The 16,000-nt window shown below is 38.0% G+C and overlaps 1 protein-coding gene and 1 pseudogene across 2 annotated transcripts; both read right to left on the bottom strand.

Moving 5' to 3' along the window:
* Window positions 1–2,052: 2,052 nt before the first annotated feature.
* On the bottom strand, window positions 2,053–7,034 carry LOC105126160 (G-type lectin S-receptor-like serine/threonine-protein kinase RLK1; annotated as a pseudogene).
* A 520-nt stretch (window positions 7,035–7,554) lies between these two features.
* On the bottom strand, window positions 7,555–14,305 carry LOC105126161 (G-type lectin S-receptor-like serine/threonine-protein kinase RLK1). Of its 2 annotated transcripts, XM_011026938.1 has the most exons (3): window positions 13,872–14,305; window positions 7,975–9,930; window positions 7,555–7,861 (listed from the first exon to the last, which is right to left on the bottom strand). In XM_011026938.1, the coding sequence occupies exons 1-3, from the start codon at window positions 14,303–14,305 to the stop codon at window positions 7,840–7,842; spliced, it is 2,412 nt and encodes an 803-aa protein (XP_011025240.1). In that variant the 3' UTR covers window positions 7,555–7,839. The 2 variants fall into 2 exon arrangements, with proteins under 2 accessions (XP_011025240.1, XP_011025239.1); XM_011026937.1 differs by lacking the exon at window positions 13,872–14,305 and having other exon boundaries at window positions 7,555–7,854; window positions 7,967–10,606.
* Window positions 14,306–16,000: the final 1,695 nt, after the last annotated feature.

Below are 16,000 nucleotides of genomic sequence, written 5' to 3'. Positions count from 1 at the left end.
TAACTGGTTCCTAAAAAGTTACATATTCTGGTCCTTTTCACGAAATTCTAATAAATCTTAGAGAAAAAAAAAAAGGACTCGAGAAAAATAACTTATTTCATAGTAGCAGTTGTTAAATAATACATTCAATTTAAAAACTAAAGCAAATTAGTAAAATTTTAAAATAATAATTTAGTTAATAAAATTTCAATATCACGTAAAATAATTAATTTAATCAAAAAATTTAATTTACAATTTATATTACTGTATAATAAATATTATTAATGAAATTAATTAGAAGATTTCTTTTCTCTTGACCACTCCAATATTTACATAGTTTTAACTGTTTGGATATAAGATTATGCTACAACTTTTTTTTAATTAAAAATATCTAAAATCCTAAGAAGTTATATAAAAAATTTACCGTTATAACTAGTATTCAATCTGTAGTTCGATTCCTGTGTTTTTTATTTTTAAAGAAACAAGGAATAATGGATTCTTCAAGTTCATCACAATCATCAATTAACACTGATCCTAACAGTCTATATGGTCTTCAATGTTCAGATTTTCGATCAAGAGTTTTTTGTTTTCTGATTGGGCTAGCTAGCCATGAAGATTCTTCTTTTCTACAACTGTTGCTTGTGCTTTTCTTGTCTCATTTTTTATATTTTAAAAATCATTTAAGGTCAGAAACTTAAATCATTAGGTTGTATTAAGAATGATTACAACTCCTGGCCGCTAAATGATTAGATGAGATTTACTCTCATAATATATTATTAATTTTTCTTGCATGATAACTGATTTACGATGGTTAAATATTTTTGGAAATTTTTTGACCGTAAATGCAACTCGTGTTAGGAACGGTATGAAAAGACTGTGACCTTGATACAACCTCTGTGATTCAAAATTGAGAAATCATACCTACATTGCCACCCACGGAGGCAAAGTAGACCTGCAATGGGACCTGCTTGATAGAACTTGGAATTTGTCAAGCTTACTTTTCATGCAATAGAAGCAGGTCAACATTAAATGCACAGTAGTGATTAGAATAGTAAGAGAAGGCGGAATGCACACGAGATGGCTAAAGCACTATTTTAAAATTTGATTTGACTTAGAACAGGTCAGGTTTCAACAAATATAAAAAGAAAATTGACCCGGCATGATCGCATCAAACTAGGCATTTCTGATCTTACCGGGTTACAAGGAGCTAGCCTTGTATAAATCTATGGCTATATATAGAACTTTCTATTAAAATCTGAATATCTATGTAAAGTATAGCGTGTTGATAAGCATAAATATTGAATCATTTTACTTCTAAGTGCACGGAGTCCAAGCTACTGGAAAAAATAATGAAAAGATTTTGGAAACTTGTCCAAGTAGGACGTAAGACTGGTTTTTTGTTCATCTTTCACTTCGAACCATACAGTGGTATTTAATTCAACGGAGAGCACCTTATATTCTGGCAAGTTCAAGTTCAAATTAATGGAGGATCACCAAACCAGCCTAGCATGAGTTCATACGTCAAGAAAGTGACCTCCCCTTACAACTGCAAGAAAAAATAAATTCCTTGTAAAAATAAATTCTGCAGAATCTAAAGACATCATTTATTTGATGCTAAAAAGTAATATAAAATTATTTTTGAAGTCTAATTTAATATTTTAAATTTTTAATAAATTAGGCATGCTACTTTCCTGTCTTTCTATGCTGAACAATGCTGAAAACAGCTGCAACAACATCCAGCAACCTTAAAAGTCAGTGTTTGCTTCGCATGGTCTGCAGTAACTAATTGTTGGACATACTCATTATCAAGTCGTTGAAGTGAATTAACCTCCTACAATGAACTTAATAGCAATAATTAGAGCCCAGTAATTGCTTCTTCACAACAATATGTATCCAACCTGCTGCGACAGATCTTATAACCAGCCTCAAGCACACCATAACGTTGCCTTTGTTCTTTTTTTGCGAGTCTGGTGACTAATTAAGGAAGGTACTTATGGCATGTATGAAGAATATGATCTTATAGAATGCAAGACAATGACACACCAGACTTATAATCTTGCAAGGAGCAGTGTAAAGCAAAACTAGAACAGATATAACTGTGATGTTTTGAATAAATGAGTAGGAAAATACAATAAAGCTCTTGGTGGCTTAAAGTGTGGGTATAAATGAATGAGGGGTAGTGTAGTAACTCAATAAAACATGATAAATGTAAATAAAGAGTAAAAAAAAAAACAACAAAAGAGAGATCTGGAAATTTGAGAGAGAATCGGCAGGAGAGAGAAGGGAGAAAGAAGAAGAAGAGAAAAGAGGGGAATTAGAAGAAAAATAGAAAGGAGTTGAAGGAATTAAGTTTAAAGGTAAGATTATGTATAAATATGTGTTAATTAAGCTTTAATTTCAGTTTTGATAAATGTTAGGGTTTTGAAAATTTGTGTTTTGGATTAATTGATAAATTAATTGAATGTTATGGGTTGATTGTTATGGGTAATGGATTATTTGGTGGATTTTGAGAGATTAAATTGAAAGATGATAATTTTGAGTTATGATTTTTGTTTGAATGGTGAAATTATGTTAGAAATAAGGAAAGAACAGTGGGTTTCTGTTGAAATTCTGGGTTGGAGGTTGAAGATGACAAAAATTCATTTTGGTCCTTCAATTTGTGGAAATTACAGTTTAGTCCCCAAACTTTGAAAAATTTACAGATTGGTCCCTGGGGCATATTCCTAGATTCTGAACAGAATAAAAGATAAATTATGGGCAGAATTCCTATATAGATATAAAATTTTAACACTTTCAATTTGGTCCTTCAATTTGACAAAAATTACCATTTAACCCTAAAAATTTGATAAAATTCCAGAATGGTCCCTAGAGTATAATGAGATGATCTGGACAGAAATGAGGATTGATTATGGTCAGAATTTCAGTATATTCATGGATTTATGATAAGTTTAGTTTGGTCCTCCAAATGGATAAAGTTACAATTTGACCCTTAAAAATATGATAAATTACAGATTAGTCCCTAGCTGTAATATTAGATTTTGCAGATGGGTTTGATGAATAATTGAGGGTTAGTTAGTGAAGTATTACCAATTTTATTATTTGTTTTATTATGGATTAAATTTTGAGAAAACCGTTAATTTTTGGGTTTTTGGAATATAACTAGTTAGTTCAAAAATATATAGGGTTATGGAATACATCCTTAAATAAGTGTATTAAATAGGTTATATATTATTTTGAGTCATTCTTGAATATGTCTTTTTTGTATTCAGATAATCCTGATATTCTACCGGCAAGACGTCAGTAGGATTTTCTTCGGTGTCTGCTTTTGATTTCTGTTTGCTTTCGAGTCAGGTGAGTGGATAATTTTTCATATGCATGAGAATATTATAAATATTTGATTTGTTAATATGAATTGGATCATGCTTCTTGATAATATATATGGTGATTATTATCCTTGTTATGATAAGCATGATCATTTGTTGAATCTGAATTCTTGATATGAGCCAGTATGCATTTTGAATTGACTTCTGAATTGATAGCTCGTATTTTGGATTGACTTATGAATTGATAGCTCCTCATTTGATTGATGTCATGAGTTGAGCCTTGAGATATTAATATGTCTGTTTGATTATAATTATGGCCCTATGGTATGTCAGTCAGAATACTCATGATAACAGGGTAGTGTTAGTCTTTGTGCACATCGTATCTGAACCCTAGTTGGTCGGGGGAGTCACCAACCTGTGTGGACTGATCATCCCACAGTACGGAGCCTCATGCTCATTGCATTTTGATTTTCTGACGATTTTACCATATGACATTCTTATTATGGCCTATTTGAGAAACCTTTTTATAAGAACCTAAATTCATACTTGTATATATATTTCTCATTATTGTATTATCTCGTGTGTGTATATTGAACGTTATCTACTCACTGAGTTGTTGAACTCACACTCTCATTATTTATCATTTTCAGGCTTATAGCTTGATAGCAGGTCACTTTTGTTGGACCTTCAGAACCTGCTCTTTTGATTGTAATTCGTACATTTTCCTTTATGTCTAATTAGTGCTCCAAAACTATAAAATTATATTAACTCTTGTATTAAGACAATTCAATTATATTATGAAGTTGATTTTGTTATTAATGCTGCGTTGAACTCTGATTGAGTTAGGATAAGTTTGTGTATAAGTTTGGGTTCGCATAGGTATGGAACCTTGGAGGGGAACCTTGCCTATGTGCCGGTCATGGATCCGGGATTCGGGTCGTGACAATAACTATCAAACCACAGTACTTGGAAACTAGGGCACGCATCGAATACAGCGTTACTTGTGTACAACGCTGCCTTTTGTAGTAGCAGGCAAACAGAAATGACAAGAACTTATAATCTTTAAGTGAAGAACTTATGGTGGAAAAGACACTGGTGAAGAAGCCAGTAATCAAGAAAAGGTTACTACTGAAAGATAATAGGGCTGGCAACGCTACAAAGGTGCTTTAACTTGCTGCGTAAAGAAGGCATGGACATGGTGGAACAGGGACTTCAACTACTCCTTCAAGCATTTGTGTAACTTTCCTCATGGTGGGTCGGAGAGATGGATCTTCCTGAATACACCAGAAAGCAATCATCAGAAACCTCTCTAGCATTTCTATGTCATCTAAGACTCCGGTATCAGATCCAACGAGGGCATCCAATGTCCCTTCACGATAACAGTCATATGCCCAGTCTGTTAAAATTGCCTGTTCTTCTATGGTTGCTTTGCTCTCCACATTTCTTCTGCAACAAATGATCTCTAGCAGTAGTACACCATAGCTATACACATCCACCTTCACAGTGACGGGCATGTTCCTGAACCATTCAGGTGCAACATACCCTTTTGTCCCTATGATGGCAGTATGGGTTTGGCTCTGATCCAGCAACAAGAGCTTTGCCAAACCAAAGTCAGATATCCTTGCATTGTAATATTCATCCACAAGTATATTCTGGGGTTTGATATCACAATGGATAATCTGATTGCTACACTCTTCATGCAAGTACAAAAGTCCTCTTGCAGCTCCAAAGGCAATTTGGATTCTTTTCTTCCAACCAGGTTTTGCATCTTGAAAAATAAAACTCGATAGACTTCTATTGCTCATGAACTCATACACCAACAACCGCTGATCACCTTCTTCGCAGAATCCCAGCAACCGAACCAGGTTCTTGTGATGGGTCTGGCCGATCACATTTACTTCGGTCTTGAATTCCCTCACACTATCTTCTGCCACATTATTTAGCTTCTTCACAGCCACAACAATGCTAGACCCTATATGCACTACCCCTTTGTAAACAACTCCAAATGCTCCTCTTCCCAACTCTTCCTTGAACCCCTCTGTTGCTTCTGCAAGCTCTTTTGTAAGTAAAACACCGCAAATTTGTTTCGACAGCACCGTCTTTCTGAGGAATTCTCTTTGTTCTCCTGCGGTAGATGAAAAAAACCCATACAAATTGCACAAACCAACAAAAAATTCACAAACACAGAGCAACCCAAAAACACAGATCCCAACAGGACCAAACCGTCTGTGTCTTTTTTGTTGTTAGGGGAATAAGGGCTACGTGGATTGACATTACTTCTCTTGACTTTGAGAAGAGCCTTCCCATCAAGATTAGTTTGTACTCTTCCATTCGAGAGTGGTAGCTTCTTCTTCCAACACATATCACCAGATCTGAAAATAGCGACAGCACACATACAATCATTCAAGCAAGACTGTCTGCACTTTTCTTCAGTGAAAGGCTGCAAGAGAGCGTAGTCAGATGTTGGCCAATCTGTATTTGTAAGTTCTTCAAAATCGTACAAATCTTCCACGGGAGCCACTTCATCTTCTTCACAACTTTGTGTGTAGTTTGGTCTGCAACTTCCATACTGATCATTTTGATCGAGTAACGAGTATCCTCCAGGGCATTCGCAGATTGGTCTTCGATCTGAATTCAGCCTGCAGACGCTGTTGAACCCACAGGTTCCACTGCCAGCACTAACAAAACTTGCTTGGCAAATATTATCTGGTTGAGACCAAATTGGTGCCCACCTTTCATTGCCAGTAGATGCTTTCGGGTGATAATACTGGGTGAAAACTCCGTCAAAGTTGAGAGTTGCTCTGTGATAGAAGTCTCCAGTGGAGGCAGTTTCTCTCTGTGTTAGAGGGACTCTTTGGTCATTCTCCCTCAATAGATACAGGTATCCTGACTCATTAAAGACCACTTGATAGCCAGGACTCGATGAATCCAACTCACCATCGGTATCACTTTTATAGTAAGGTTCATTAGTATAATCACTAGGCAGGTTTATTGTTGCTAGCACAAGATTCCCGTCATCTCTAAGTTTAAGCTGGAACCTTCCCTTAGAAAAGTTGGTTTCTGATAGGCGAGAAGAAAGGGTCATCCCCCTGTCCAAGACCTGTGAAGGCAGTAAAGTGTCCGCAGGATTCTTGAAACTCTCCCACAGCTTAACAGAAACACGATCTCGAAGCACGAAGTTGCCTGTGTCAGTCATGGCACCGTAGGCGACAACACCAATGATTGTCTCGGATCTCCACAACTCTCTTCCTTGAGGGTCAATAAGTGAAATCCCGCGATTGGCTGTCAGCACTGCCTTGGACCCTGTTGGTGCAGGCTTATCTCCATTTGCATACCAGACGATGGTTTTGTCTGGTATTTTATCGTACCATATGGCAAGCAAGAAGAGATCTGTGTTGCCATAAAGTTGATAAAAGCCAAAGGCAAAGTGACCAGAAGGTGAAAGCCATGAGGTGTTTTCAGAAGTGGAAAGGGAATCACCCACAGTTATATTACCACCAGTTTGAGCAACAGCAAAAGGTAGTAGCATTATGAGCAAGGAAAAGGAAAGATGAAGGATAGGAAAGGTCATTGCAAAAGATGATGATGACTCCAAACTGTGAGGCAAACTAAATTAAGGCACGGTCAATAAATAACCTATGGGAAAGAGAAGGGTGGAGCCTGAGGCCAAACACAAGTCTTCCCGGGCCTTTTCTGGACAACGGTTTTTTCTCTGAATTTTCAAGAATTACAGGCTTGGACATTACTTATGGCGTACCATGGCAAGACTTTCAACCATACATAAATGGAAGTGGTTACCTGCCAATTTACTTAATTAGAATCCTTGCAGTCCCTACAGAGTGGGCGTGTGATTGTCATGGAGTTCTCGGTCCATTTTCTATTAAGACAAATGCTGGTATAGAAGTAATGATGATGGGTTCTACAGAGTATAGTGCATTGTATAGTTATCAGCTGTTCCTGTCCTGATATAACCCCCCCATCTAATAGATTCATGAGAATATCTATAGCTACAACATGCTTCACTTACAACCGTATACTAACCATTCAACATGAAATTCAAGGGACCAAGTTGCTGGTTGTTACTTTCTTAATTATGCAAAGGGATAGCGGAAACAACCATGATGTAATGGAATGGTGTTTGATGTTTCACTTTTTGCTGTAAAAAGCTTTGTCCGCAAGAACTACAGGTTCTTACATGTCTATCACTAAGCGTTTCCCGGAAGAAAAAATGCCCCCAAACAAGCCAAACATCTCTTGACCAAGACTTGTGTTTTTTTATTTTGATTCTCATGGTAGTACAGAGCAAATTGGACTTTAAACCTAATCCCTACCCTTACTCTGCTAAGAGAGTAACACCACGATGAACTTCCGTTGGTATATCTGAAGCAAGGAAACTAAAAGAACAAGAACATGCTAACCTCAAGTTTTTGGATTCATCACAACATGTTGATTCCTTGGAAACTAATTCAAATTTAACACACAGTTTCAATTTATAAAGCTACATTTCATGGTGGAAAAAACCGTAGAAAAATCATATCTAAGTGAAATAAAGATCATTACTGACTGCCACCGGAAGCTTACATGGTCGTTAATTTCAGGGCCCGTGGTATTAGTTGTGGTGCACGCAAGCTGACCCGGACACCCACGTTAATCTAAAAAAAAAGATCATTACTGACTGTATTTGCTAATTGTACTATATGGAAATGGATTTGGAGCAGCAGGAACTTCAACAACTCCTTCAAGCATCTGTGTGACCTTCCTCATGGTGGGTCTGACAGATGGATCCTCTTGAATACACCAAATCCCGACCTTCAACAGACGCTCTAGTGTCGATATGTCATTCTTGGCCTCCATGTCATCTCCAATTAAAACATCCAAACTTCCATTCATATAGCAGTCATAAGCCCAATCAGTCAGTACTGGATTCTCTGCTTCACCGATCTCCAAATCTACATTTCTTCTACAACAGATTATCTCTATCAGCATGACACCGAAGCTATACACATCAACCTTCACAGTGATTGGTCTGTTCCTGAACCATTCAGGTGCAACATACCCTTTTGTTCCTCTAATAGCAGTTTGAGTTTTGCTCTGATCCATCACCAAAAGCTTTGCCAGTCCAAAATCAGATATTCGAGCATTGTAATAATTGTCAAGAAGTATGTTCTGAGGCTTTATATCACAGTGAATGATTTGGGTGCCACATTCTTCGTGCAGGTACAAGAGTCCTCTTGCAATGCCAAAGGCAATTTGGATCCTTTGCTTCCAATTGGGCTTAGAGCATCCGAAAAGGAAGTTTGCTAGAGTGCCATTACTCAAGAACTCGTACACCAACAATCGATTCTGCCCCTCGTCACAAAATCCTAGCAAACGGACCAAATTCTTGTGATGCGTCTGGCCAATCACTTGTACTTCTGTTTTAAATTCTTTTTCCCCATCCTGAACCACTTTATCTAACTTCTTGACAGCAACAACAATAGTAGAGCCTGCCTGCATTGTCCCCTTGTAGACAACACCAAAACCTCCTCTTCCCACCTCTTCTTTGAAGTCATTTGTCGCTTCAGCGAGCTCTTTGTATGTAAAATACCGCAAGTTTGTCTCCAAACCACTTCCACCTTCCTGAACTTTTTCAGTTTTCTTGCGATAAATGAAGGAAGAAGTGAGACAGAAAGCACCGACCAATACAAAGTTGACAAATACAGAGGTACCAAGGACTACTGATCCAGTGATGAACTTAATGTCTGGTTTCTTTTTCTCTCCAGGAAGCTGAGGAGGAGGCCTATCCAGAGGAACATAACCTTTCGGAAATTTGAGGAAAGCCTTCCCATTCATACCAATGTCATATCTTCCATTCGAGAGTGGTAACTTCTTCTTCCAGCAGCCATCTCTAAAAATGGCAACAGAACATAGACAATCATTCAAGCAAGACTTTCGGCACTCATCTTCGTTAATAGGTTTGTACCTCTCATAATCAGATGTTGGCCAATCAACATTTATTAGCTCCAAAAAATCATACTGATCTTCGGTGGAATTGAGTCCATCATCTCTGCAGCTTAGTTCGAAATCTGGTATGCAGCTTCCGTACTTGTCATTCTGATCAAGCAAAGAAAAACCTTGTGGACAATTACATTCTGGCCTTTTATCAGCTTTTAGATTGCAGATGCTGTTATATCCACATGCTCCACTACCCAAGTCCGCTTGCATATTGACACATATATCATCTGGTTTGGACCAGACTGAGGACCAGCTTCTGTTACCGCGAGATGCTTTTGGGTAAAAATATTGAGTGAAAACACCATCAAAATTGAGTGTTGCCCTATGATAGAAGTCTGTAGTAGGAAGTGCTGTTTTTGTGAGATCCTCTCTCAACCCATTTCTTCTCAATATGTACATGTAGCCTGACTCATTGAAGATCAATCGATAACCAGAATTTGATGAATTTGAAGCATCAGAAGTTCCACTTGTATAGTAGTCGTCGTAAGCAAATTTGGTTGGCAAATTCATAGAATTCAGCACAAGATTTCCATCATCAAGCAAACGGAGCTGGAATCTCCCCAGCGAAAAGTTGGTCTCCGTCCTTCGAGAAGAAACCACCCCTCCAACCTCCATAATCTGAGTAGGCAACAATGTATCAGTGGGATTGCTGAAACTCTCCCACAACCTGAAAGAATTGCTATTTTGAAGCACGAAGTTGCCAGTGTCATTCATAACACCTGACGAAACTGTACCTAGAAGGCTACCAGATGACCATATTAGGTTGCCTTGAGGATCAGTAAGCACCAGCCCAAGATCACCCGTCAGCTCGACCTTAGACTCCCTTGGTGCAGGATTATCTCCATTTGCATACCAAACTATGGTCTTCGCAGGAATCTCGGCATACCAAATAGACAGCAAGAAATGATCCTTGTATTCCAAGGGCTGAAATCCAAAAGCAAATTCTCCAGAGGAAGAAAGCCATGAAGGAGCATCATCAGTTGCAGTGATAAATGCACCCACAGGCACACTTCCATTAGTTTGAGCAACAGCCATAAGCTGTAACAGTACCATCGTTACTAGGAACATCAAAGTAAAAATAGCAGTAGCCATTCCTAGGATCTTTGAACTCACATACTTGTAGCAAAGGATTAGCTAACAAATTTAAGCACAAAAATGGTCCATCACAAGGGCAAGCCAGAGTTTTCAAGTCAAACTAATGTATTAGGGAACCAACTTTCTTTCTTCCAGACCACAAATTTCATTGAAGGTTTGGACGCAAAGACTTTTCAAATCCCAACAGCTGCATTCCAGAAGCCTTTGCCCTTACAAGGAGGAAATGGTACGTATGGTGGACCAAGTCCATGTTATTGAAATGGTAAATTTTGATGGAAAAAAGGTAGAATATAGAACAAGAACCACATGTATATTGGTGTTTGAAACGGTGGAAGTCATTTATTCAACAGGGACTTGGGACCAGGGCAACAAAATGAATGGATCCAAAGACTTAAAAATTGCAAAAAGGGCCCTGCCCTTTATCAAGTCTCTTCACAACCAGACACATCTGTTTGCTTTCAAGCCATCCTGAATCACTCTCTTTGACTATAAACATTTAGTGATAAAAAAGATATTTAGTAATACAATAAAAATTTTATAATTATAATAATTTAATAATTTTTTTATAAATTATTTTTAGTTTATGAATTTTATCTTTATTTTTATTTATTAATTAAATATTAGATCCATTAATCAAATATCAATAAATAAATAAAAAATATTAATAAAATTAATATTATATATAAATGATTAGCTATAAGTTTATGCATTAACAAATCAGTGATATGTCTTTCATGATTATTTACAAAACTTATTCAATATTAATTTAGAACCACAAACCAATGAGGAATTGATTTAGTAAAAGCTTAAAAAAATCAATGGATATCAAGTACTCAATCTTCTTTTTGTATACCAAAGTACTAACTTGACCCGGCACGGCCAATTCCAAGCAGCGGCAAGCTGCACCACTATATTAGTATCTCTACTTCAAATCTAATACAAAACTTCAAAACAAAAATGTCTTCTTCTGAATGTTCATCGCATGGAATATATTGCTATTTTGTTTATAGATTCGATGGACAGGATAAATCCTTGGAAAAAAGCTTGTATGTTTTAAATGTGTAATTTGATAAAAAAAAAAAAAAACAATAATAATTTTAGATTCAATGTGGCTGAAATTTTTTTATTAGATTAATTTTATGGGGTCGGCTAGATGTAATCAACCAAGAACGAGAAATTTTTCAAATTAAACTTAGAAGATATTATTTTAATTTTTTTCTAGTTTATTTCATATGTCAATTATTTTTTCTACTTGGCTTTATTTATTTATTTTTTTGTTAGGTCTATTTTTACCTTTATATAAGTAGTTGATGTGTTATTTTTTTATTATATATTGAATTCAAAGACTTTTCAGAATATATTAAAGTTTTTTTTATTAATTTCTCTGCGGTTTCGTTAATCCTGGCAGAGAATTAAAATGGGACCGCAGGCTCGAGACATTAAAATAAAAAAGAGGTGGGTTCTCTTGTGTGTGCGTGTGTGCGTGTCTATATATATATCTTCGCATGCAACCAGAAAGACTGCCCTCTCTGTCAACAAAACATTCAACAGAATCTTGACAATCTTACCTCCAACTCACTTGCATGAGAGCATCCTTGCTGGCCAACGAAAAACAGCAACATAGGATATAACTAGAGGGAGGTGCACATGGTGACAGATTTTATATTTTGAAAATCTGCTACCTTGAAGAATTAACACCTTAGTGATAACTAATTGAAAAAAATGCGTCTCGCTGTCGAATTTCTTTCTTTGGTGTCTCCGTAGTGTGAGTAGGCAACAATGTATCAGTAGGTTTGCTGAAACACTTTGCCTCGAGGATCAGCAACCACCAGCCCACGATTTTCATAATAATTTCTTCAAAATACTTTGTGTTCTTCCGAAAACAGGAAGGAAATGGCCCTCGATTTACAGTCAGAAAGTGGTAAAAATCGAGCACTAATCTTGAGGAAATCCATACTAATGATTGTAAATTCTATTAATCCGTGATGATGTTCTTCTGAAAAAATGAGAAGTCATTTTAAACTTACAATTGGAGAGCAGTAAAATTTGAGAAATAATCTTGACGAAATCCATATAACTGTAATAAACACTCAGCTGTGGACAAGATGAAAAGCTCCTTGAAGAAAACTATAATGTTTTGCACTTCTATCGAGTAGAATTGGTTGAGAAATGAATATACTGGCAGCAACAGATGAATCATCAGATGAGTATGGATACAGCCACAGTCAGAAAAATCATAACTAGTTGAAATTAAGGCAGTTACTGTTGTGTTCAGGAGCAGCTAATTTCACTGAACGGGAACGGATTCGGGGGAGCAGGCACTTCAACAACTCCTTCAAGCATCTGTGTCAACTTTCTCATGGTGGGTCTAAGAGATGGTACCTCTTGAATGCACCAAATTGCAACCTTCATAGCCCTCTCTAGTGTTGATACGTCATTCATGGCCTCCATGTCATCTTCAATCAAAGCGTCAAGCGTTCCATGCCTATAGCAGTCATAAGCCCAATCGGTCAATATAGCTCCAGTTCCACTGATCTCCAGATCTACACTTCTCCGACAACAGATGATCTCTAGCAGCAAGACACCAAAGCTATAGACATCAACCTTCACAGTGACTGGTGTGTTCCTGAACCATTCAGGAGCAACATATCCTTTTGTTCCTCGAATGGCAGTTTTGGTTTGGCTCTGATTAATCGCCAAAAGTTTTGCCAATCCAAAATCTGATATCCGAGCATTGTAGTAGTCATCAATAAGAATGTTCTGCGGCTTTATGTCACAGTGAATGATTTGGGTTGCTACATTCTTCGTGTAGGTACAAGAGTCCTCTTCCAATGCCGAAGGCAATCTGAGTTCTTTGCTTCCAACTAGGCCTTAAGCTTCCAAAAAGAAAATCGGCTAGAGTGCCATTACTCAAGAACTCATACACCAACAAACGATGCTGCCCCTCGTCAAAAAATCCTAACAATCGGACCAAATTCTTGTGATGCGTCTGACCGATCACATTCACTTCGGTTTTGAATTCCTTCTCGCCATGTTCAACCACGCCATCTAACTTCTTCACAGCAATAAAATTAGTAAAACCTGTTTTTATCGCACCCTTGTAAACACCACCAAAAGCTCCTCTCCCCAGTTCATCCTTTAAGCCTTCTGTAGCTTCTGTGAGCTCTTTGTATGTAAATGAACGCAAGTTTGACTCCACATTGTTTTCTTCTCGAACACTTGCTACTTTGTTGCGGTAAATGAAGGAAGAACAGAAACATAGTGTACTGATCAATATAAAGTTGACAAATACAGAGCTAACCAAGAGCACTATTCCTGTGATGACCTTACTGTCCCTTTCTGTCTTCGTTTCAGGAATCTGAAGATATGACCTTTCTTAAATTTGATGAAAGTCTTCCCGTTAAAACCACTGTCAACTTTTCCATTCGAAAGTGGTAACTTCTTCTTCCAGCAGTTGTCGACTAAAAAGTAGGCAACAATGTATCAGTGGGATTGTTGAAACTCTCCCACAACCTGTCAGAGTTTCTGTTTTGAAGCACGAAGTTGCCAGTGTCATTCATAACACCTGACGAAACTGCACCTAGAAGGATACGAGATGTCCATATTAGATTGCCTTGAGGATCAGCAAGCAACAGCCCACGATCATCAGTCAGCTCCACCTTCGATCCCCTTGGTACAGCAGGATCATCTGTAGGATCCTCTCCAATTGCATACCAAACTACGGTCTTCTCAGGAATCTTTTCATACCAAATGGACAACAAGAAATGATCCTTGTTCTCCAGCTGGCGAAACCCGAATGCAAATTCACCAGAAGCAGAAAGCCATGAAGGAGAATCATCAGTTGCAGTGATGGATGCTCCCACAGGTACTCTTCCGTTAGTTTGAGCAACAGCCATGAATGGTAACAGTAACATTACTACTAGGAATATCAAATCAAAACTAGAAGAAGCCATTCCTGGAAATTTTTTAACTCACTGGTACCAAAAAAGTAACATATTTAAGCACACAAATGGTCCGTGACAAGGGAAAAGTCCAGAGTTTTCAGTCGACATAAAAACTCATGCTAAATGAACCTAAATTTATTGACTAGTCAATCAATATCAGCAAGAAAAAAGCTCATTGAAACCTTCCAATACGAAGACTTCTCAATTGCCAACTGCATTTTTCCAATAGTCCTTGTCCTCTGGGGGGCAGATACATTTAAAAGATGTACCGCATCATGGAAGTTACCGCGTCATGGAAGTTCTAATCTATGAAAAAAGGACCAAGAGGCACCATTGTCAACGGATTACCTGTGTAACCTTTCTTTTGCAAAGACTTGGCCAGATGCCATTTTCAAGATGCATTCCCATACCAAACAACTTTGCTACGCTTGTACTTCTTGCACTTTCCTTGCATTAGAAAAAATACCACGACCATGGCCAGCTAAATCTAAATCCAAGCTTTTAGTCATATTTGTCATACCGGCCGATCATGCCAAATTATCAATAAATTCAAATCAATCATTTTTATTAAACTAAATTGTTTTGTTTTAAAAAAAAAATCTTTAAAGTTGACTCAAACAGGTAAATATCTTTCTAGTTTAATTTAAAATCCGATCCAAGTTGAGTTCAAAATGTAAGTTTTCAAGTTAGACTATATTTAACGTCTATGCTTTAATTAGTTGACAACCTATATCAAAACAACAAAAAAAAAAATCTTTTTTCTCCAGTTTTGCCTCAGAATTGTTCTTGTTTTCTTTCCTCAATGCAATCAATAAAAACCCTATTGTTACAGTGTTGTGCACGGGGTGCACACCTAAGGCATGTTGTCCAATACCAGGCCTAATGGTGCTGGCAGTCATGCCAACGATGGGATAAATTAGCAACGCAGATTTATGCGGCTATAAGTTTGTCAAAGGAAAAATCAGCAGCACAGAATGCTGGGCTTGATGATGGAATGTCCAAGCCAGAATGGAAGACTCGTCAGTGGCATAGGCTGGCGAGAACTAGGGCTGTCGAGAAATGCGAGGTAGCGCAGGATGTTGACAAACATGGGCTTGGCGATGGAATGTCCAAGCTAGACAAAAAACTCGTCTAGGACATGGGCTGACGAGAATTGGGGCTGTCAAGGAATTCAGCAGCGCAAGATTTGGCTAGCTTGCACGCAGATGCGAATGCAGCAGTGCAGACATTGGGGCCTGCACGCAAATGCGAATTCGGCAGTAAAGGAATTGGGGCCTGCATGCAGATGCGAATTCGGCAGCGCAGGAATTGGGGCCTGCACGCAGAAGCGAATTTGGCAATGCAAGATTGGGGCTTGCACGCAGTTATGAATTCGGCAGCGCAGGATTTGGAGCCTGCACGCAGAAGCGAATTGGGCAGTGCAAGATTGGGCAGTCTGCACGTAGATGTGCATTCGGCAGCGCAGACATGGGGGTCTGCACGCAGATGTGGATTTGGCATCGCAAGATTTGGCGACTCTACCCAGGGTGCGCACTCGGCAGCGCACAAGAGCTTGCGCAAGTCAGGGGCTTGACTTGGCAAGATCTAAAACTTGGACGAAAGACTGTCCAAGGCATGTGGGTGATTTAGCAGCAGATGAAGCTAGAGCTGGCAAATGGGGCTGCC

The sequence above is a fragment of the Populus euphratica genome, unplaced genomic scaffold, assembly GCF_000495115.2.
Source record: "Populus euphratica unplaced genomic scaffold, PopEup_1.0 scaffold75.1, whole genome shotgun sequence".
NCBI lineage: Eukaryota > Viridiplantae > Streptophyta > Magnoliopsida > Malpighiales > Salicaceae > Populus > Populus euphratica.
The sequence above is the reverse complement of the archived record's forward strand: the minus strand, read 5'-3'. Positions and strand labels throughout refer to the sequence as shown.

Excerpts from the sequence above, each read along its gene's own strand:
- LOC105126161 (XM_011026937.1), bottom strand. The coding sequence starts at position 10,388 with ATGGCTACTGCTATTTTTACTTTGATGTTCCTAGTAACGATGGTACTG.